The sequence below is a fragment of the Ranitomeya imitator genome, unplaced genomic scaffold (assembly GCF_032444005.1).
Source record: "Ranitomeya imitator isolate aRanImi1 unplaced genomic scaffold, aRanImi1.pri SCAFFOLD_237, whole genome shotgun sequence".
In the NCBI taxonomy this organism is placed as follows: Eukaryota; Metazoa; Chordata; class Amphibia; order Anura; family Dendrobatidae; genus Ranitomeya; species Ranitomeya imitator.
In genome coordinates, this window is record NW_027193769.1 from 19,691 (window position 1) to 43,480 (window position 23,790).

General features: G+C 44.5%; 1 protein-coding gene across 1 annotated transcript in view; it reads right to left on the reverse strand.

Moving 5' to 3' along the window:
• Positions 1 to 487: 487 nt before the first annotated feature.
• The window catches only part of LOC138654194 (rho guanine nucleotide exchange factor 9), a gene marked incomplete at its 3' end in the record, with an annotated part of 142,294 nt that continues 118,991 nt past the window's right edge, over positions 488 to 23,790 (reverse strand). Inside the window, exons 5-6 of the mRNA XM_069743399.1 lie at positions 15,033 to 15,162; positions 488 to 619 (exon numbers count right to left, since the gene is read on the reverse strand). Of these exons, the coding sequence (XP_069599500.1) occupies positions 488 to 619; positions 15,033 to 15,162 (262 nt within the window). The remainder of the gene's footprint in view (positions 620 to 15,032; positions 15,163 to 23,790) is intronic.

Below are 23,790 nucleotides of genomic sequence, written 5' to 3' on the forward strand. Positions count from 1 at the left end.
CATTCAGACTTCAGTGATTTTTCTCATATGCAGCAAAATGATCGATTTTCATCTGCTTTTTTAATCAGATTATCATCCATCTTTGGTTGATGTATCAGTTATTGCCATGAGATTTTAATCAGGTTCTACGTGTGTATGGGAAGTTTTCTTAAGCTTTTTCTACATAAAAAAATCTTGAAAGTTGGGCAGCGCATGGATGGTACATGGATGATATCTGAGTGCTGTCTGATCCTTTAGAGACGTGCATACTTGCATTCCAGAGTTTGACCAGACATGTCCATGTCTTTGACTTTTGGTACAACAACAATGGACATGTCAGCAGCCCCAGCATAGTTCATTTTGGGACAAACACGAATAGAACTTGTGCGTGGAAGACTGACATCTGAATGGGCCCTTAGTCATAGTCATTGTTCAACTAATGGTCATGACATCATTCTAAATATATTACGATGATACATTTCTAAATCTATTACAATGATACATTTACCTTTTTACATAGAACCAACTGGTGGTCGAACAGGAAGAACACTCTCTGTTGCTGGCGTCCATATGGCTGGTAAATCCATTGCATCTCTCCGGTGTAGATAAGTTCTGAACTTCTGTCCAGAATATCATCACCCTATGAAACACAGATACAAGTCATGAAAGACACAGTACAATTTCTAGGCATAAACCATTACAATTTATGAAAAGTATGAAAACATTGGGCTCTAAACTGATGAATACTCTTCTATGTTTTTTGCAACATTAATGTTATTCTATGCTGTGGGCCGTATTACATGGAATGTTTGAACATTAAATTCTGCTATTATGGGTGACTGTGTACCTTCACATTTATGCCAATGGGGTGAAAAATAAAAGAAACCCAAAGAACAAAAATAGAGCAAAAAAGTTAATTATCAGATAATCATTAAAATCATCATCTATTTTTTCTATAGATTTTGCACTGGTTATCTGGTTCCGATAACAGATTAGTTGCCACCTTACTGTCTATAATATAATTTATCAGAAGACACCAATATTAATGCATTAAATAAATAGGCTGGTTATCTATATCAAGGGCTTTCTCTCACCCAAGAAATGGTACAGTTTTTGTCCTAGCCCTGTATCTAGATACCTTGGCTACAAGGAAAGTGACTTGTTATAGAACCAACCAAAGGGCACCTAGTATTCAGGGAACATGGCCCGGTAAATCTTCCCATTGCTTCACCCCTGATCCTCATTTATTAGCAGACTGGACATCTACTACAAAGGCAATTTTCCACACTCGTGGATGTGAGCATTACAAAAACAGTCCATGAGTGGCAATAGAACTGTGAATGGTGCTGCTGGGAGGTAAACATTTCCTCTTGGGTCACCAAAATGTTATAGCTGATTTTTGTGGTAACAGGAAGGAGCTTCCTTTAAAAAAAAAAAAAAAAAAAAAAAAAACGTGATTGCCTAGCGTAGGAAACCCCTTCAATTATCAAATCTCTTTTACTTAATAAGTAAAGACTGATTTTTTTATATTATGCAATAATTTATTAACTTACATTGCATACAACCAGAAAGACTGTACAAAATAATCTGTCTTATACCAGAAGGTTTTACGACGGTTAAACAACTGTTTAGATAGTTTAGAACTGTTTTATGACTGTTTGGCACTTTTACGCCAGCTCTGCAATTTTTCAAGAAGTGGGCAGCCTTAGTGAAAGGGGCATGGCCAATCAAGGGCTGACAAGTTCACTATAATTTTCACTAGAAAGTGGCATAAATTATAGCAGAAATCTACTACAGATCAAAGCTAAAGCACAGAGCAGATTTTTAACTCTCATGCAAGCTACTGAGGGAAACAACAGGCTTGAGAAACAGTTCTCTTAGTCTATTATATAAAAAAATGCCCCCAACAATTTCAGTCTCTCTTATCATATCCTCACTACAACAAACTGAAGAGATTTAGAGGGAATCTGTCAGTAGGATCAACCCTCCTAAGCCGTCTATATGAACATATAGGTTATTGGAAGCTGAATAAAATGATACCTTAATATCTGCAATCTGATGTATTATTTCAGAGAAATCCATGTTTTTTATATGCAAATAAACTGTTAAGATCTATGGGCCGGACATAGATCTCTCCAACAATCTGCTTCCAGAGCTTATTTTAAATGAAAGGGGGGCATTACCATTATGAGACATGTAATGACTGACACTTTGCTCTCATGCTTTGCTCTTAAGCTGACACACAGCTCTACAGTGAGATCAGCACTAGCACAGCAGAGCTAACACAGAATAGCCAAGCTAATACAGAACAGAAGAGCTAATACAGTACAGCAGAGTTAACACAGTCCACCAGAGCTAAACAGCAATGAGACAAAGTTTACATTGATTTAACTTCTATCTCAAAAGCAGCCAGTGTGGGAGGAGGGAAGTACAGCAGAATCGACCCCAATGCATGAGTGTTTACAATGAGACAAGCGTCAACTCTGCTGTACTGTGTTGGTTATAATCAGGCACAGCTCTGCAACAGAACTGCCAACACTATGGGAAGACAAATGGTGCTGCAAAGGTTTGTAATGAAACAAAGTTCACTTCTGGTTTACTGTGTCAGTTCTGAACTCGGTGCAGAGCAGTGTGTCATTTTAAGAGCAGTCTGTCAGTTATGGCATATCTTACACCAGTAACACCTCCCTCTCAATTAAAACCAGTTCTAGGGGCATATTCTTAGAGAGATCTACCATACATCCACGCCATAGATCTTAGCAGCTTATTAACATGTAAGAAAGACTGGGATTTCTCTGGAATAAGACACTGGATCGCAGATATCCACGTTTCATTTTATTCAGCTCCCTATGACCTACATGTCCATGTAGAAGGCTTAGGAGGGTTGATCCTACTGACATATTCCCTTTAAGTTTGCAAGCTGGACTCTTGTCTCTTTGGCTAGGAACAATGTTTTAACCAATCTTGTCCAAATCCAATAAAACTTTCTAGTACCAAATATAGTGTTTTGGTGCTTCTGACTGTTCTACTACATAAAAAGCCAGGCACAAAAGTACAGGGTGGGCAATTTAAATGGATACACCTAAATAAAATGGGAATGGTTGGTGATATCAACTTCCTGTTTGTGGCACATTAGTATATGGGAGGGGAAAACTTTTGAAGATGGGTGGTGACCATGGCGGCTATTTTGAAGTCTGCCATTTTATTCTTTCATGAGTTATTTACAAGTTTATGACCACTTATAAAATGTGTTCAAAGTGCTGCCCATTGTTTTGGATTGTCAATGCAACCCTCTTCTCCCATTCTTGATAACACCGCAGAAGAAATGCTAGTACAGGCTTCCAGTATCCGTTGTTTCAGATGCTGCACATCTCATATCCTCACAGCACAGACAATTGCCTTCAGATGACTATAAAGATAAAAGTCTAATGGGGTCAGATCAGGAGACCTTAGTGGCCATTCAACTGGCCCACGATGACCAATCCACTTTCCAGGAAACTGTTTATGTAGGAATGCTCAGACCTGACACTCAAGATGGTGCACCACCACATTATGGGTGTCAGGTCTGAGCATTCCTATCAGTGTATGAAGAGCGGAGAAGAGGGTTGCATTGACAATCCAACACAATGGGCAGCACTTTGAACTTTTTATAAGTGGTCATAAACTTGTAAATAACTCATGAAAGAATAAATTTACGTTAAAACCAAGCACACCATGGTTTTTCTTGTGAAATTCTCAATCAGTTTGATGTGTCACATGACCATCTTCCCATTGAATAAAATAAAGTTGGATCCAAAATGGCTGACTTTAAAATGGCCGCCATGGCCACCACCCATCTTGAAAAGTTTTTCCCCTCCCATATACTAATGTGCCACAAACAGGAAGTTGATATCACCAACCATTCCCATTTAATTTAGGTGTATCCATATAAATGCCCCACTCTGTAGTTGCAATTTTTCATATGCCCATGCACATCAATCACTGCCAATATTCATTACTAAAGTGATTAATTAATTCACAGACCTTAGGATAAAAGTGCTTCAATTTTTCAATTCACCGTAAACAAAGCACCATATGCAGCGCTGTATTTGCCACCAGGCACTTGAGGGCACGTGCCTAGGGCGGGACGATGCGGGGGGCGGCACCTGAGCAAGTTTTTTTATTTAAATCCAGGGTCACCTTCCGGCCAACCGCCCCCCACTTCCCCCCCCCCGGCCGCCCGCCCACCTGCCTCCCACCCTCCTTGAAGACGTCACACTCACCCTGCTCCAGCAATGCCTGGTCTCAGCGCCTGCAGCTCGTCCTGAGTGAGCGGTCATGTGGTACTGCTCATTAAGGTCATGAATATGGGCATATTCATGAGCTTAATGAGCGGTACCACATGACCGCTCACGCAGGAAGAAGGTGCTGGGCCGGGAGTCGGGACAGAGCTAGAGGGATGTTTGGCGCGGCCACGCGGTGTGGGAAAGGTGAGTATGAGGGATGGGGGACAGGGGACGGGGGATGAAGGAGGAGGGGGAGCCGAGCCATGCAAGATGGGAGCAGGACCGGGAGCGGGGGGGTTGAAAGATGATCCATGCATACAGAAGGGGGGGAATATGAGCCATGCATATGGGATGGGAGGGAGATGAGCCATGCATACAGGAGGGGGGAATATGAGCCATGCATTCATGTGGGGGGGGGGGGAAATGAGCCATGCATACAGGAGGGAGGGAATATGAGCCATGCATATGGGATGGGAGGGAGATGAGCCATGCATACAGGAGGGGGGGTGGGTATATGAGCCATGCATATGGGATGGGAGGGAGATGAGCCATGCATACAGGAGGGGGGAAATGAGCCATACATGGGATGGGATGGGGGGGATATGAGCCATGCATATAGAATGGGAGGGAGCTGAGCCATGCATAAAGGAGGGGGGATATGAGCCATGCATACAGGATGGGGGGGAGATGAGTCATGCATACAAGATGGGAGGGGGCATTATACAGTATTGAGCATCATGTGGGGTGATTATACTGTATGGAGCATCATGTGTGGCCATTATACAGTATTGAGCATCATGTGTGGCCATTATACAGTATGGAGCATCATGTGGGGCAATTATACAGTATTGAGCATCATGTGGGGTCATTATACAGTATGGAGCATCATGTGTGGCCATTATACAGTATGGAGCATCATGTGTGGCCATTATACAGTATGGAGCATCATGTGTGGCCATTATACAGTATAGAGCATCATGTGTGGCCATTACACAGTATTGAGCATCATGTGTGGCCATTACCCAGTATGGAGCATCATGTGTGGCCATTATACAGTATGGAGCATCATGTGTGCGCCGCAAACTTTATACCTCTTTCCCTTCTTCAAAAGTTGGGAGGTATGGTACCGCATTTGCCACATCACAGCAAGGGCCGCAAATCCCACAGGGAATGAATGAGGCAAAACGCAGTGTTGCTGTAAGTGATCCGTTATGCGGCAGATGCAGAAAAACTGCCCGATCTGCTGCAAAAGGCTACTTTCACCTTTGACAGCTAGGGTGGCTCAGGTAGAATATATAGGTTTTCCGTAATTTTTGGGAATAGGTGCAATATAATAGGTGGACAATATATTACAGTACACATTAGTGCAGCAGGGCTTGTGCAATATTATAGCACCGGCCACCAATCACTAATTAGGACTATTCTTGTGTTTATCTAGAATGAATGATCTGTTGTTTGCTCTTTCTTTCCTGCACGGTAGGGCCCACTAGGGCTACTTAGGGAGAGCCTGCGTTGAGCGGGGGCGCCATTGTGCAGGATATAGGGTGCCAACCTCCGCAGCAAGGCAGGGCATGGATAGTTGAAATATCAGGGATACTGTGCACCCTGTATCTTTTAGTCAAACAACTGCTATTAGTCCAAGGTCGTGTGTGGTTTGAATTTTTTAGATATATTATTAAATGTTAAGTTTTAATATTCTTTGCATATGGTGCTTTGTTTACGGTGAATTAAAGTGATTTATTAATTACAATATTTACATATGAAGAATATTTTACAGTAAGTTTCCAGTAACAATATGATTGTAGTAACGCAAGCACTGCAAATGTGTGCTGCATTTTTTGTGCTGTCACCATGTTCACCCTCTGATGCTAAAATCCCACCCTAGAGGTGGTTGCATCAATGCCTCGGAAGTAACAGCTTGGTAAATACAAAGAACTAAGCTATTAGAAAATTTCGATTGCTAATAACACTGTTCAGCCACATTGTATGAAAGGAGTTATTTACTTGTGGAGTGGGTGCAGTAATTCCTGATTTAGTGAGTGGCATCGCTGTGTTCTAATTAGGGACTCACAGACTGATTAGCACTGCAGGCGAGGGGGAGATCAGACGGGAGGGAAAGCAAAAGCAACGTCTTTTTTTTTCTTCTTTTTTTTTTATCAGGCTCCCTTTTTGATGCTTTCTGTTGTTTGAAATCCCTGTTGTAGTCTCTGACTTTATTTTCCTCAAGAGATTTGCTGATCAAGCCGGCCCTGTCTCCAGAACAGCATCTTAGCGGCACGATGCACGGTTTTCAGCCCAGCGTTTGATGTGAGAAGGCATGAAAAAAGGGCTTTTAAATGTGAGTTTCAATGCCTTACTGGAGAATCTGAACACACATGAAAGCATTCGAGTTGACAGCTATGTAGGCAGTTCTTCTATTATGCACCAAACCAGTTAACCTTTTTGCTGCTGGAAATTGCGGATCAACTCCGCGATGGTAGACCTTTGCTGACTAATTGTTGATTTTGGTACTTGCAGAGATACTTTGGGACATACTATTTCCTTGTAGACACAATGGTATATCACACTGTGTGTTAACTGTCCAAGTATGATGACAAATCCCATCAGAGGAAGGCAGGAAAACATTTCCTTCTGGATTCATGTCAATTTCTGAAAAAAAATTTAATGCAGACCTCTTCCAGAAGATATATCGTAAACTTGGGCAAAATACAATCATATCAACGCACCTATAGGTGTTAATGCAAGTGCGATTACCAAGTGCACATACATCTATAAAAATAGTACTTAAGCCACATAGATATCAGGAAAAGCAAACTGCTGCCAAAACAACATGGTGTTAATATAATCACCCTGAGACAAGGCAGCTAATAACATACGCTACTTGCACTTGTCTCTGCAGCAGAGTATTCAATTTGGTTTCAATTAGGATCTCTGGATCTCTCAGCTGCCGGTCTTTGCTCCCTATCAGCTCCGCAGAGGATTATTCGGGGAGCAATGAAGCACACAGCTGTGACTCCATATTTAGAGGGGACTGGCTCAGTCAGATAACAGATGCAGCCGGGAACACGTCATGTACACAAGGCTGGGGATAGCAGGGTCTTCCAAGGGGAAAATTATTCCACATTGGTTCACATAGTAACCTTGTAACCTTTGCTTTTAATAACCTCCATTAATAAGATATATATTCTTAGAGATGTGGACAAGAATGAGAATGAAATAAATTTATTCTGTGAATTCTGCCTCAATAGCTAAAAATGGTGGCCAAAAAACCCCATCATTAATAAAGAGGTTGTCTGCTTACTCCCTGCTGCTGCAGAGCAACATCTCCGCTGCTGTCTTAGTTGGCAATGCTGCAGCAGTGACATCATGACTATAGCATGTGACCATTGCAGCCAATCACTAAGCTACCTGGGCATCCCTGCTGAGTCCAATGATTGTCTGCAGTGGTGACATATATGTAGGGGGTGTGATATTGATCCTTAAAGATGTTTTATTTAATGTGATACTGCTATACTATCTGGTGTATTATCACACTGTATTTTCTGGTACTGCTACACGTACAAGTGTATTACTCTGTACATATATATATTATTGGTTACATGTTTTGCACCATTATTGCTGATAGGGAAAGTGAGGAAATGAACCGTCCAGGGGACAGGCTTAGCGGCAGAGAGAAGAGGCTAGGGAAAGCGTTGCCAATTGTTATGATTGACTGGGCCCTGGATAATGCTGTGTTAAGTAAAGAAGTTACGGAGTTAATTGCGGAGCCATCTGTAGAGGGTACACTCTTGTGCCGGGAGATCCCAGATGACATAGAGAAGCAGCACCAAGGTACTAAGAGATGAAAACATGATCTTGTGCTGCGAGGGGGCGAGGGGGTGATACAGGGGTTACTGTCGGCCATGACAGAAGCTCTGGCCCCAGCTTCCTACATATCGACAACAGTATGACCAGCTGATGCCAATCACTGGGCACAGCAGTGATGCACAGATAGCTCAGTGATTGTCTACAATGGTCACATCCTGTAGCCATAATGCAAAGATTGAGACGGAGAAGCAGCCCTGAATGGGCAAGGGGTAAATTACGGTAAGCTAATTTTTGTCAATGTTGTAATTTTTTAATAGATCATACCTGTGGAGTAAAACAAAGGGGAAATTGGGCAACTCCTTCAACTGCTTGCCTACCGTCCCATAACTTAAAATGTCAGGCTGGTTTACATATAACTCTGGAACAATGTTTTAGCACAGTAGGAAGCTGTGTGGTGATTGTAAAACTGGGGGAGGAGGAACTAGCTGTCAAAGATGGTCGGACTCAACCACAGAGAAGGTAGAACTGAAGGAGCATGTTATATATTGTCTCTTCTTCCCATCCCCGTAATCATGTGTTTGCAAGCTTCCGGGAGGTAGCATGGACCGCTGGGTCTTTGCAGACCCAGATCAGCTCAGCATGAGACTGAGGAAGGTGAATTAGCCCTGTAACTGGACCTAGTAGATCAGCCCCAGTTAAAAGGGAAATCAGCAAAAATAAAAATGTATTAAAATGTTGAAATGACTCCAAAGGTCGTATATGAATGTATGGGGGCATAATAATGTAAGAAAAATATTTTTTTTAAAAACCTATAAACCTATATTCTTTATATTGAGTTTTTAGCGCAACAGATTATATTTATTTACTTTTGTAGCTTCTTTCACAGTTCTTTCACACAAATCTGTATATCTGTTTTTGCGACTTCATCCTTAAATCATTTTTGGGGCGCTAGTGTATTTATTCTTATAATATACTATATATATATATATATATATATATATATATATATATATATATATATATATATATATATATATATATATATATATATACACCTGTATATAAATATATGTATATATATAGTGGGGCAAAAAAGTATTTAGTCAGTCAGCAATAGTGCAAGTTCCACCACTTAAAAAGATGAGAGGCGTCTGTAATTTACATCATAGGTAGACCTCAACTATGGGAGACAAACTGAGAAAAAAAAATCCAGAAAATCACATTGTCTGTTTTTTTAACATTTTATTTGTATATTATGGTGGAAAATAAGTATTTGGTCAGAAACAAAATTTCATCTCAATACTTTGTAATATATCCTTTGTTGGCAATGACAGAGGTCAAACGTTTTCTGTAAGTCTTCACAAGGTTGCCACACACTGTTGTTGGTATGTTGGCCCATTCCTCCATGCAGATCTCCTCTAGAGCAGTGATGTTTTTGGCTTTTCGCTTGGCAACACGGACTTTCAACTCCCTCCAAAGGTTTTCTATAGGGTTGAGATCTGGAGACTGGCTAGGCCACTCCAGGACCTTGAAATGCTTCTTACGAAGCCACTCATTCGTTGCCCTGGCAGTGTGCTTTGTATCATTGTCATGTTGAAAGACCCAGCCACGTTTCATCTTCAATGCCCTTGCTGATGGAAGGAGGTTTGCACTCAAAATCTCACGATACATGGCCCCATTCATTCTTTCATGTACCCGGATCAGTCGTCCTGGCCCCTTTGCAGAGAAACAGCCCCAAAGCATGATGTTTCCACCACCATGCTTTACAGTAGGTATGGTGTTTGATGGATGCAACTCAGTATTCTTTTTCCTCCAAACACGACAAGTTGTGTTTCTACCAAACAGTTCCAGTTTGGTTTCATCAGACCATAGGACATTCTCCCAAAACTCCTCTGGATCATCCAAATGCTCTCTAGCAAACTTCAGACGGGCCCGGACATGTACTGGCTTAAGCAGTGGGACACGTCTGGCACTGCAGGATCTGAGTCCATGGTGGCGTAGTGTGTTACTTATGGTAGGCCTTGTTACATTGGTCCCAGCTCTCTGCAGTTCATTCACTAGGTCCCCCCGCGTGGTTCTGGGATTTTTGCTCACCGTTCTTGTGATCATTCTGACCCCACGGGGTGGGATTTTGCGTGGAGCCCCAGATCGAGGGAGATTATCAGTGGTCTTGTATGTCTTCCATTTTCTAATTATTGCTCCCACTGTTGATTTCTTCACTCCAAGCTGGTTGGTTATTACAGATTCAGTCTTCCCAGCCTGGTGCAGGGCTACAATTTTGTTTCTGGTGTCCTTTGACAGCTCTTTGGTCTTCACCATAGTGGAGTTTGGAGTCAGACTGTTTGAGGGTGTGCACAGGTGTCTTTTTATACTGATAACAAGTTTAAACAGGTGCCATTACTACAGGTAATGAGTGGAGGAAAGAGGAGACTCTTAAAGAAGAAGTTACAGGTCTGTGAGAGCCAGAAATCTTGATTGTTTGTTTCTGACCAAATACTTATTTTCCACCATAATATGCAAATAAAATGTTAAAAAAACAGACAATGTGATTTTCTGGATTTTTTTTTCTCAGTTTGTCTCCCATAGTTGAGGTCTACCTATGATGTAAATTACAGACGCCTCTCATCTTTTTAAGTGGTGGAACTTGCACTATTGCTGACTGACTAAATACTTTTTTGCCCCACTGTATATACAGTCGTAGCCAAAAGTGTTGGCACCCTTGTAATTATTCTTGAAAAAGAAGTATTTCTGCCAAATAATGTGTGCAATTACACATGTTTTGCATTAAACATTTATTTTCTTTGTCAGTACTGGAATAACACAAAAAACAGTGAATAAAAAGGCAAATCCTGTTTGCTATAGAGAAAAAAAGAGCAGAAATACCTCTGTATCTATGCACAGTATATGGAAGACCTCATAGCAGCTAGTCTCCAAACACTAGCTCAGAGAGAACTGAAATTTAGAAATAAAGTCTGCATAGGCGAAATCTGGTAAAAAAAAAATGCATGATACGAGTAATATAATACCAAGAAAAGGTATTACCGATATTCCTCATGTACACACATGACAGCTTATTTTGAAAAAATATCTTAAAGGACAGGTGCACTTTAACTGTGAAGAAGCCTTTCCAATAATGATGTCTAAATTAACAAAGGCAAACGTATCGGTCAGACAGCTCCAAGGCTTCAGCAGATATCCAACTACCATCATCACAAATGTTCACTACACAAAACTAATACCTTTAAAATACATATATCTGTATTCTTAGTTGATTTATTATGATTACTTATACAGCTCCGACAGACATCAACATCAATGCCCCATTGGGGCTCACAATCTACATTGCCAATCTGTATGTCTTTGGAGTGTGGGTGGTAACCTACGCAAACGCGGAGAACATACAAACTCCTTGCAGATGTTGTCCTTGGTGGGATTTGAGCCCAGGACCCCAGTATTGCAAGGCTGCAGTGCTAACCACTGAGCCACCGTGCTGCCCACAATTTTTTTTAAACAATACAGATAGAGAATAGGTGAACACTGTATCATGATATGTGCCTGACTCATGAAGTCATTTACTTTATTCCTAAAGGATCCATGCAGGCCAAGATAATAACATCCAAAAGCAAATTACTCACATCGCAGTGATTGCATATAGAGTACATAAAGCCCCAAAGTTTCTATTATACAAAAAAAAAGTATTTTGGAAGAACCGTTTTCCTATGAGACTACAGTATGGTAAATTTCTGCAATAAATGTTTAAAAATCTAAGGCATAATTAATTTGTAAGCAATTTAATTAGACACGCTAATGAATTAAATTACTTTGATTTCTTGCAATAAAAACGGAAAGCAAGAAAGAAAATGGGTAATAAATTTTCATGTAGTAAAAGAAAAGCATTGTAAATGTGTAGAGAGATAAAGACATAGACTAATGAGAAGTCTAGAAACCAAGAAGAATGTTAGCAAGGAGAAGACACAACACACCCAGAGACAATAAATGAATGGTAGAAGGAGCAGAAGAAAATGATGAAAAAGTGAATTACAGGACTGAGAAGGGAATAAGAGAAGGGGAAGGGGATAGACAGAGCTTTACCTAACACTATAGGGGGCAGTGAAGCAAGTGCAAGAGTCTTCTTAATTCTGATGTAAAACCATATGTACAATGAGAGAGGAATAGATGTAAAGACTTGGGTTTGACTGAGGAATTCGGGGGAGCTACAACGTGTGAGGACACTGCTTAAAAGATGTATTCTCAGGTTGTATCTTTGGAATACGGGATAACTTCCCAATTATGGGAATGCTGGCACCACCACCAATCCACAAAATAAGTGCTCTGAGGAGCCGTGTGTGAATGGAGTGCTAGTCAATCACAAACACTGCCGCCCCATTCATTCTTATGGGAGTGCTGAAGATCAGCTGAAAGCAGTGCTCGGCTATCTGCAGTGGTCCTGTAAGGAGATAGACCGGACCGTGGGTACCTGCATGCTGGGTCCGGAACTGAAGGGGCTGCATACTCTGTCTCCGGGGGGAAGCCTTAGAGACTGGGACCTTCCCCTGCTGCCGGATGGAAGGATGAGTGAGACGGGGCTTCCTGCTGACAGGAGGAGGCGATCAGAGCCAAAAAAGGACGCGCAGCAGCAGAGGGATAAAAGGAAAAAGCACATGCAGGAGGGAGTTTGGTGCCAGGGCAGAGCAGCACGCAGTCGGGTGAGCAGCGTGCTCCGCTCCCCATCCTGAGACAGAGTACAGGCGCTGCAATGTGTTGTGCTGCAGTTGAACAAGAGGTCTGGGACATTGTTCTGCAGACTGAGACATGCAAAGCGGAGCTGAGCAGTACAGAGCAGAGCCATGCAGAGCAAAGCCATGTGGAGCAGAGCTGTGCAGAACAGAGGTGTGCAGAGCCATGCACACAGAGCGGAGCCGAGCCGGGTGTCACAGCAGCCACAGAGAGGAGTGCACCGGCCGGGAGCATTAGCACCAAGCAGCTCAGTGTCACCTGCCGCCAACAGCGGGAACCCGGGAGAGTGGGATGTGCGGTGTGTGTCCGGTGACCACCAGAGAGAACCAGGTGCTGTAGACTACATGAGTACCGCACACACGCTGCCCAAGAGAGACCACATGCAGAACTGATACTTGCGCCTTGACGTGGACACAGAATAGTTGCCCGGACCCTTGTTATCCGACCACACCAGTTAAGACAGTTAAGGAGCCACGGTTGGGCTCGTACAGGTGTGTGGCCCGTACCTCTATTAGCCACAACAGTATGGACAAGAGGCAGTGGAAGGCACCAGAGATCGACCACTGCCACCATAAGACGGACCATCTTTCCACAGTGTTTTCCTGGAAAGGACACCGCACCAGCCGTTGCCGGCATTACTGAGTTTGCAGGGGGAGCTGCAGCTTAAGGACTTCCTGACACAGGTGCTAGTGAACTGCCTTTTTCCGAAACGCTATTCTTCACCTCACCATATCCTTTGCCACTTATTCTGTTTTATCCACTGTTTAACCCTACACCTCCCTGCCTGGAGTATTCCCCTGTAAATAAACTTGTTAACCCTTGCTCTGCCTGCGTCCCGTCACTGCATCCCGCGCTCCTGCTAGAACCTTACAGTCCCATTAAGAGTGAATGGAGCGGCATTGGGCATGATTGACCACAGGTCAATTCACACAGGGGTCTTCATAGCTCCAGTTCTCGGATCAGAGGGGTTCTCAGCTATCAGCCCATCAGAGATTGGGAAGTTATTCCTTATCCCACAGGTAGGTCATGATTTTCAAACATTAGAATACTCCTTTAAAAGCTCAATAGACACTGAGTGTATTCATATACACATTTCATCATTTTATAGTTTTCTATATTACAATTAGGTTCCATTAGTCTACAGCAATGCCTGCACATGAGGAAAGAGACACAGAAAATCAGACAAACTGTACTACATTTCTAATTGTAGGTATTTGCTATTATTATTATTATTATTATTATTATTATTACTACACCTACTCCATATTGGGATAGGATCTTGGAGACGGGAATATTTCTTTAACTCAAAATGGGGTAACAGAATGATATGTAGCTCAATTTCACGTTCTCCTATGGAGCCCCATAATTTGCATGCATTAATCTGCTTTAGGACAAAGTAAGACGTCCTTATAAATTGGAGGGGATCGGAATGCAGGGTTTAGACTGGCCGGCGGCTCTCCCGACCTGAGCACGACAGCTGCACAGAATTACATGAAGCTGTCAAGTTCGAGTCTGGAGAGATGTTGGCCAGTCCATGCACTGCATTCCGATCCCGCTCCGATTTATGTGAGTCTGATTCTGTCCTTAGTGACACCACTTTCTGTATTATTCAGGTGCTGCTTCTTCACTGCATTATTCCTGTATTATACGCCATCATTCAGTACTTTCTGCATGACATTAGCTCTGGTTTTTCTCCCGCACTGTGATGTCGCTGTGCGCATTGTGATATTTTGCTTGAGTTATTCCTAAGCCAAAATATCCTTGGATGATGGGTCCTGTCTGACAACGCAGGTTGCTTACCATCTATCCCACCACTGTGATATTACTGCGTGAATGATTCCTGCTGTAACCTTAATCCTGTGCAGTGCAGAAATACAAGCTTATCAAGTTGTCATCTCTGCTAAATGTAATCATTGTGGAATGTGATCTCAGTCCAGGTTTTGCTATAACATGGTTGATGAGTGATTACACCTTTACTAAAAAAAAACAAATAAATAAAATAAAATAAAGGAAAAGGATAAAAAGAAAGAAGAGATTATTTGAGTGAACAGAAGAGCCAAAGGGAAAGAGAGAATTACAGACAAAAGAGTGAGATACAAATTGGGTAAGCTTACATGGCGGCAGAGAGGGAAATAAATATTACCCTAATTGGAACAATTGGCAAACACTTAAGCGCTCCCAATATCATTTCGGCTTATTTGACTTTTAATGTCACAGATAACCTTAGAAAACGTTCTTGCTAACCTCCCAGTCCAGGACTGAAGCTTGCCACTGTGCGATCTTGTCGATATTCTCCAGTCTCCTCTTCCTCTCGTTGATCTGTTGAGTGACGTTCCTCATAACCGCTAGAGCTGCTGCCACATACCTGTAATCACTGCAAATACAGAAACAGAACATATTTCTTTAATTGCAAAGCGAAAATCATTTATTTAATGTGTATAAAATGTTAGGCTGACATGATAAATAAGCCACCACCGGAGGTTTCTAGCGGTGGGCTACTTCCCTCTTACCAATCAGAGCACACGCATGCTGAATAGTGAATAGTGAGTTTGGTAAGGTTAACGGGTGGCTGAATGGCTAATAACATTTACACCCAGTTTAAGAGTACATAACCATGGGATTCTGTGCAATTTTGGCGCAGAAAATACACAGCAAAATACTCAGTGGCAAAAACTGATTCAAATTTTATGGCAGTAATGCTATGGTTTTCATCATACCCCAAAAAATGGAGTACATATCCAGAATAGTATGAAAAGGTATACGTTTATTACATACTATATCAAAGACAACTTGTCTGTTTTGTCTTCTTCAGTTTATTTAGACTCCTGCTTCCTACATGACTTGTTTTGACATCATGGTCCCATAACCATGATGTCACCAAAGGTCCTGAAGAAGTTTTAACATCAGAAACTACATTGATTATGCTATTATCAATGTAGTTTTTGTAGTAAACCCTGGGGCCTCGAAAGAGCATGGGGCCCTGGGTAATTGCCAACATGTTCATATCTTCCACAGCATGATTGACCATGGAATCTCCTGCTCTAGTTGTGTATACATTTGGCATACTGTGTACAGAAGGAAACCACCAATCCTGATATTCATTAACCAATTAAAAAAACATAAAAACATTACAATAGTAAAAAAAGTTAAGCGCCGTACTTAGAGCTCTGCAACTTTTGCATTCAACTCCAGTATTGTAACCCCCACTTTTCTTGCAAACCACTTAGACAAAGCACTTTCACACATAAAAAAAATTTGAAAAACTGAACTTGACAAAACAGCGAGTTGTTACTGTTCAAGAGACATGTGTTAGGAGTCGAGTTTCCTCTGCTGCACAGGGGGAATCTCGATCCGTCTCCGCTGCGGTCTCCCATTCCCCTCCAGCCGCAGTGGAGTCTGCTCAGCAGGGACGTCGATCCCAGCGTCTCGCTCAGTCTGACTCTGTGAGAAGAGTTATTGCTGCTTCTCCAGCTTCTGCCTTTGAAGTCTATTCTGGTCAGCAGCGAGCGGACTTCTCTGGGACTAAGTCCTTATCTGCACACACTGAGCATGCCCAGGGCAAGATCTCCCGTTGGAGATCGAGGGTCATGTGCTCAGGCTCTGCGGCACATTCCATTGGTCCTCTTGGCAGGTCCTAGAAGGGCAAAAGTTCTATAGCCATTTCCTGTGCTGCAGCTATATAAACTGCGCATGACCGCACGGCCATGCGCTAGTATTGTCTTACAATTGATATGTGTGTATGTGTGAGTGCAAGTCGTTCTTGGTTACCCCTTCCCTATTGAATGTCTGTTCGCGGAAGGTGTACGGCTGCTATCTAGCGCCCGACTTAGCTTACTACACTAAACACACATCACAGCGTCCTGTAGCTGTGCCTGCCAGTACGGCGCCGTGCGCCTGCCTTGCGCTTTCTATACCCAAGTCTGGGTGGTTAGTGGCGTCCGTTAGTGCGGCATCGCTCGCGCACTTGTGCGCTTATATTTCTGAAGGTTCTCTACACACCCAGTTGCGGTGTTGTGCCAGCAAGGGCCTAATCGGGCTTCAATCCCTTCTGGGGTTAAGTCCGCTGGCCACTTGCTCGCACTCTAGTGCGGTATTGCGGTCCTGTGAATTAACAGGATCGCTTTCCTCACGCTGGGTGAGGTTTAACCCACGCGTGTTTACTTTAGTGTACCGCTATATAGTCTGCAAATTGCTAGCAGCAGGTTCTCACCTGCACGGTGGACCCCGGACTGCGAACGCATCTTTGTCACCTGTCTTGGTGCGTTCCGCCAGTCCTAACATAATACTAGCGCCAGGGTCTGGCTAGTAAATGGCAGACGGTCAGCGTCTACAGCAGTACATCCAGCAGCTGGAGGGTAGGTTGGCGGCTCTCGAGCGCACAACCTCAGCTGTGGACGTTACTGCTGTCGCTGTTCAGGCTGCAAGTGCAGCTGCAGCCAGTTTGTCCGCTGCTACCCCTGCTCCGACCTTATCCCGTCTCCCGCTTCCAGACAAGTTTGCTGGTGACAGTAAGCCATGTCGGGGATTCGTGAGCCAGTGCTCCATACATCTCGAGCTGCTGGCTGCACGTTTTCCTACGGAACGGGCGAAAGTGGGATTCATTATATCTCTCTTGTCGGGCAGGGCGTTGGAGTGGGCAACGCCGCTTTGGGAACGTGGTGATCGTGTGGTGCAGAGTGCTCCTATCTTCCTGGACGCTCTGAGGCAGGTCTTTCTGGGACCTCGTGTCACCCACGATACCGCGCTCCAATTGTTGGCAATTACTCAGGCTTCGTCCATGGTCAGCCAGTTTGCCATCCTATTCCGGACTCTAGCTTCTGAGCTGGAATGGCCGGATAAAGTCCTTATTCCGGTGTTCTGGAAAGGACTGGCAGATCATGTGAAGGACGCCTTGGCCACCAGGGAGATTCCCGCCACACTGGAGGAGCTTATTACTATAGCTACCCGCATCGATCTCCGTTTTAACGAGCGGAGGTTGGAGCGGACCCAGTGTAGGCAGAGGTTTCGGCTGGCTCCCATCTTTGCCAAACCTCTAGAATCTCCTGTTATGGCGTCCGACTCCCATGAGGCCATGGAGGTTTCTCGAGCGGGATCTAGGTCTCAGACCGCCCGAGTACCTGTGCTATGTAAAAATTGCCAGCAACCGGGACATTTCGCTAATAAATGTCCACGGCGGTCGGGAAAACGATCGCGTCTAGTGTCCATTGGAGGAGGTTCACTGGACACCGCGGCATTTTCCTCAAAATTGTCCTTTAAAGGGACAATCCTGTTAGGCACATCCACTCTTACAGTAGAGCTTTGTGTGGATTCAGGAGCAGAGGGAAATTTTATGTCTTCTGCTTTTGCTCAGCGCCACGCAATACCTCTGGCTATGCTAGCCAAACCAGTAACCGTGAGAGTGGTGAATGGGTCGACACTTCCATTACAGATCACACATCAGACTGTCCCTTTCACGTTAGCCATGTCCCCATCCCACCAGGAGACTATTTCCCTTCTTGTCCTTCCCGAGGGAATGGATGAGATTCTGCTGGGAATGCCCTGGCTTCGTTTCCACTCCCCACATATTGAGTGGACCTCTGGGAGGATATTGGGTTGGAGTGAATCCTGCAAGGGCAGATGTGTGAAAGAGTGCGTTCAGGTTTCCACCACTGAGATACCCGCAGATCTCTCTACTCTCCCCAAACACTATTGGTCTTATGCAGACGTCTTTTCCAAAAAAGCCGCGGAGACCCTTCCGCCTCACCGTCCCTATGACTGTCCTATAGATCTCTTGCCTGGAGCAGAACCTCCTCGGGGACGTGTCTATCCCCTCTCTCTCCCGGAAACGGAGGCTATGTCCCAATACATCCAGGAGAATTTGGCAAGAGGATTTATTAGGAAGTCAGTGTCACCAGCTGGGGCAGGGTTCTTCTTCGTACAGAAGAAGAATGGAGAGTTGCGTCCTTGCATAGACTACAGGGGTCTTAACGCCATCACCGTTAAAAATAAGTACCCGCTGCCCCTGATTTCTGAGCTTTTTGATAGGCTACGGGGAGCTAAGGTATTTACCAAATTAGACCTGCGGGGAGCTTATAACCTGATTCGCATTCGTGAGGGGGACGAATGGAAGACGGCGTTTAACACCAGAGATGGGCATTATGAGTATCTGGTGATGCCCTTCGGGCTCTGTAATGCCCCAGCCGTTTTCCAAGACTTTGTCAACGACATCTTCCGGGATATGCTTTCCACCTCGGTCGTAGTCTATCTGGATGATATTCTCATCTTCTCTCCAGATATTGACTCCCACCGGAGAGATGTTGGCAGAGTCTTCGACCTCTTACGGGCAAACTCTCTTTACGCAAAGTTGGAGAAGTGTGTGTTTGAGCAGGAGTCTTTACCTTTCCTGGGCTATATCATCTCTGCCCAAGGATTGGCTATGGATCCTGCCAAACTACAGGCTGTGATGGACTGGCAAGAACCCCATTCACTTAAAGCGGTGCAGCGCTTTATGGGGTTCATTAATTATTACCGCCAGTTCATCCCTCATTTCTCAACTTTGGTAGCTCCCTTGGTAGCCCTCACCAAGAAGGGAGCAAATCCCAAAGTGTGGTCTGAAGAGGTCTCCAGGGCCTTTTCTTCTACTAAGTCTCATTTTGCTAGCGCTCCCATCCTACATCGTCCCGATGTCGATAAGCCGTTTATAATGGAGGTGGATGCCTCTTCCGTTGGTGCTGGAGCAGTCCTCTTCCAGAAGGATGCTCAAGGTCGGAAGCATCCGTGCTTTTTCTTCTCCAAGACCTTCACACCAGCGGAGAGGAATTATTCCATCGGGGACAGGGAGTTGCTAGCGATGAAATTGGCTTTCTCTGAGTGGAGACATCTCTTGGAGGGGGCTCGTTTTCCCTTTCAAGTATTTACAGACCATAAAAATTTGCTATATTTGCAAACAGCCCAGAGGCTAAATTCTCGCCAGGCCAGATGGTCCTTATTCTTCTCCCGATTCCACTTCACCCTCCATTATGTCGCTGGGGAGAAGAACATTCGAGCTGATGCTCTTTCTCGCTCTGTTGTGTCATCTGAGGAGGAGGAAGGAGAGCCTCGGCTTATTGTTCCTTCGGAGAGCTTGAGAACCGTGGCTCCGGTGTCGCTTGAGTCTGTGCCTCCGGGCAAGACTTTTGTGCCCATAAATTTGCGACCGGAGGTTCTCTCTTGGGCTCATTCCTCCAGGGTGGGTGGACACTTTGGGACTAAAAGGACATCTGAGCTGCTGGCGAGGACGTACTGGTGGCCGCATATGCTGCGAGATGTCAGGGATTACGTTCTGGCGTGTGTCTCATGCGCCAAAAATAAGTCTCCTCGACAACGGCCGTCTAGGTTACTCTATCCCTTGCCGGTGGCAGACAGGCCCTGGGAGATGGTCGGGATGGACTTTGTAGTGGGTTTGCCCAAGTCTCGCGGCTGTACCGTCATTTGGGTAATTACCGATCATTTCTCGAAAATGGTGCACTTGGTGCCGCTCCCACGGTTACCTTCTGCACGGGCCTTGGCAGCGTTGTTCATAAGACACATCTTCCGCCTACACGGCATGCCAGACAAAATTGTCAGTGACCGGGGTCCCCAGTTTGCGTCTCGGTTCTGGAGAGAGCTTTGTCGTCTTCTCAGCATTGAGTTAAATCTCTCTTCCGCATATCATCCCGAGACGAATGGGTTGGTAGAGAGGGCCAATCAGACTCTGGTCACATATCTGCGACATTTTGTTTCTGCCAGGCAGGATGACTGGGCATCTTTATTACCATGGGCAGAGTTCGCCCTTAATAACGCTGTTGCCGATTCCACCGGTCAGACTCCTTTCCTCCTTAATTACGGCCAGCATCCGCGGGTTCCTGTGCCTATGCCTGTGTCCTCTGCTGACTCCAGGGTGGCAGACTGGGCAGTGGAGGCACGGGACATTTGGGACCGCACTCAGGATGCCATTCGGGCCTCGAAGGAGAGAATGAGGTCCTCCGCCGATGCACATCGGCGCCCTGCCCCGGCCTTTGCTCCTGGCGACTTGGTGTGGCTCTCCGCCCGTAACATCAGGCTGCGAGTTGAGTCCACTAAGTTTGCTCCTCGCTACTTGGGCCCATTCAAGGTCCTCGAGCAGGTTAATCCCGTGGTCTACCGCCTGGCTCTTCCTCCACGCTTGGGTATCACCGACACCTTTCATGTGTCCCTCTTGAAACCCGTATACATGTCCCGGTTTTCCGAGTCATCTGCCGGGACATCGGGTTCGTCTACGGACGATTACGAGGTGAACGCTATTTTGGGGTGCAAGGTGGTACGCGGCAAAAAGTTTTATTTGGTGGATTGGAAGGGTTATGGTCCAGAGGACAGGTCTTGGGAGCCTGCTGAAAACATTCGGGCCCCACAGCTCATTGCTGCCTTCAAGCGTAGCGAGGCCCAAGGAGGGGGGGGCCCTAGGAGGGGGGGTAATGTTAGGAGTCGAGTTTCCTCTGCTGCACAGGGGGAATCTCGATCCGTCTCCGCTGCGGTCTCCCATTCCCCTCCAGCCGCAGTGGAGTCTGCTCAGCAGGGACGTCGATCCCAGCGTCTCGCTCAGTCTGACTCTGTGAGAAGAGTTATTGCTGCTTCTCCAGCTTCTGCCTTTGAAGTCTATTCTGGTCAGCAGCGAGCGGACTTCTCTGGGACTAAGTCCTTATCTGCACACACTGAGCATGCCCAGGGCAAGATCTCCCGTTGGAGATCGAGGGTCATGTGCTCAGGCTCTGCGGCACATTCCATTGGTCCTCTTGGCAGGTCCTAGAAGGGCAAAAGTTCTATAGCCATTTCCTGTGCTGCAGCTATATAAACTGCGCATGACCGCACGGCCATGCGCTAGTATTGTCTTACAATTGATATGTGTGTATGTGTGAGTGCAAGTCGTTCTTGGTTACCCCTTCCCTATTGAATGTCTGTTCGCGGAAGGTGTACGGCTGCTATCTAGCGCCCGACTTAGCTTACTACACTAAACACACATCACAGCGTCCTGTAGCTGTGCCTGCCAGTACGGCGCCGTGCGCCTGCCTTGCGCTTTCCATACCCAAGTCTGGGTGGTTAGTGGCGTCCGTTAGTGCGGCATCGCTCGCGCACTTGTGCGCTTATATTTCTGAAGGTTCTCTACACACCCAGTTGCGGTGTTGTGCCAGCAAGGGCCTAATCGGGCTTCAATCCCTTCTGGGGTTAAGTCCGCTGGCCACTTGCTCGCACTCTAGTGCGGTATTGCGGTCCTGTGAATTAACAGGATCGCTTTCCTCACGCTGGGTGAGGTTTAACCCACGCGTGTTTACTTTAGTGTACCGCTATATAGTCTGCAAATTGCTAGCAGCAGGTTCTCACCTGCACGGTGGACCCCGGACTGCGAACGCATCTTTGTCACCTGTCTTGGTGCGTTCCGCCAGTCCTAACAACATGCATTTATATGTAACCATAATTGCATATGTTTATTAATAGCGTTTGCTCTAATGATTGCTTCATTTCTCAACAATCTTGGCATTATTTATTCAGTCTAATTATTTTTTACCCAATAATCATCGAATGCAAAAGGATCTTATTAGTGATGAGCGAGTGTACTCGTTGCTTGGGTTTTCCCGAGCACGCTCGGGTGACTGCCGAGTATTTATGACTGCTTGGAGATTTAGTTTTCATCCTGGCAGCTGAATGATTTACAGCTACTAGTGAGACTGATTACATGTGGGGGTTCCCTAGCAACCAGGCAACCCCCACATGTACTCAGCCTGGCTAGTAGCTGTAAATCATTCAGCTGAGGTGATGAAAACTAAATCTCCGAGCACTACCAAATACTCGAAAGTCACCCGAGCATGCTCGGGAAAACCTGAGCAACGAGTACACTTGCTCATCACTAATCTTTATACTTCACATACAGTAGAATCAGTGTGCTGCCTGTGAGCCCCAAGCAATCACCTTCCTATTTGAAACATCTTCTGCACTAAGCACAATGCAGTGGAGAAATACAATATCACGATCACTACGTGACCACCATCTTACCATGTGTTTTGTGTTAATGTTTTACTTGCGAAGAATGATGCATCTACTGTTTAAGGGAGACTGTAGCCCCCAAAATGCCTTTTAAAGTAAATATACCATTAGGGCAGACACATACGAAAAAGGGCCTCTATGAAAAAAGATTATATGGGCCCTTTGCAATCTAATAGCTCATAATAATCCATCCGTTTATGTATCTGTGAGAAAAGTTTCTGCTTTGGAGGTGGAAGTGAGCCCCCTTACCTCCTGCGCCCATGTGTAGTTTCAGAGATTGCATAGTATATCCCTGTATACAGTGCTATAGTGGTCTTAGACCCTAAAACTATCCTACTAACACTGTACATGTTTCTAATTCAGTGCTTGATAAGTTTTAATTCTTATTTAAATTAGGTTTCTTCTAGAAACTCATAGAAGTTTATTTAATGTAAATTGAAGAACTTTAGAATAACATTTACCGTATATACTGATGGCAAGAGTGTGGGATTCTCCTGTTATATTGACTGATAGAAATTTGGGAAAAAACTTTATCTGCTTCACTGCCTCAAAAATTTAACTTACAAGCCCTGATACATAATAGGGATTCATTGCTCTACCTTAAAAATGATCCTGAATCACAATCGGATGAGTTTATTACTGCAGAGAGTAATGATGCTTCTTGTTACGTTGCAAAGAACCAAGTCAATACCGATATAATGAATAGTTACGTTAATCGTGCATTGGATAATAAAAGTGAGCATCAATGAATAATAAAATAGTAATATTTGTCATACATAGGCATTATTTTGTTAAATTGGGTTGTAAGGCTTGGACGATCTCTTTTCTAACCTTATAACCATACACTATTCACTTAATGTAATGCCGCTGGGACTTCCAACTATATCCAGCAGCAAGTATACAATTTCACAACAGTTGCAACCATAGGGGAATATAAGCAGTTCCTATTGAAATCTAAAGGTTCAAAGGAGTTTTCTCATCTTCTTAA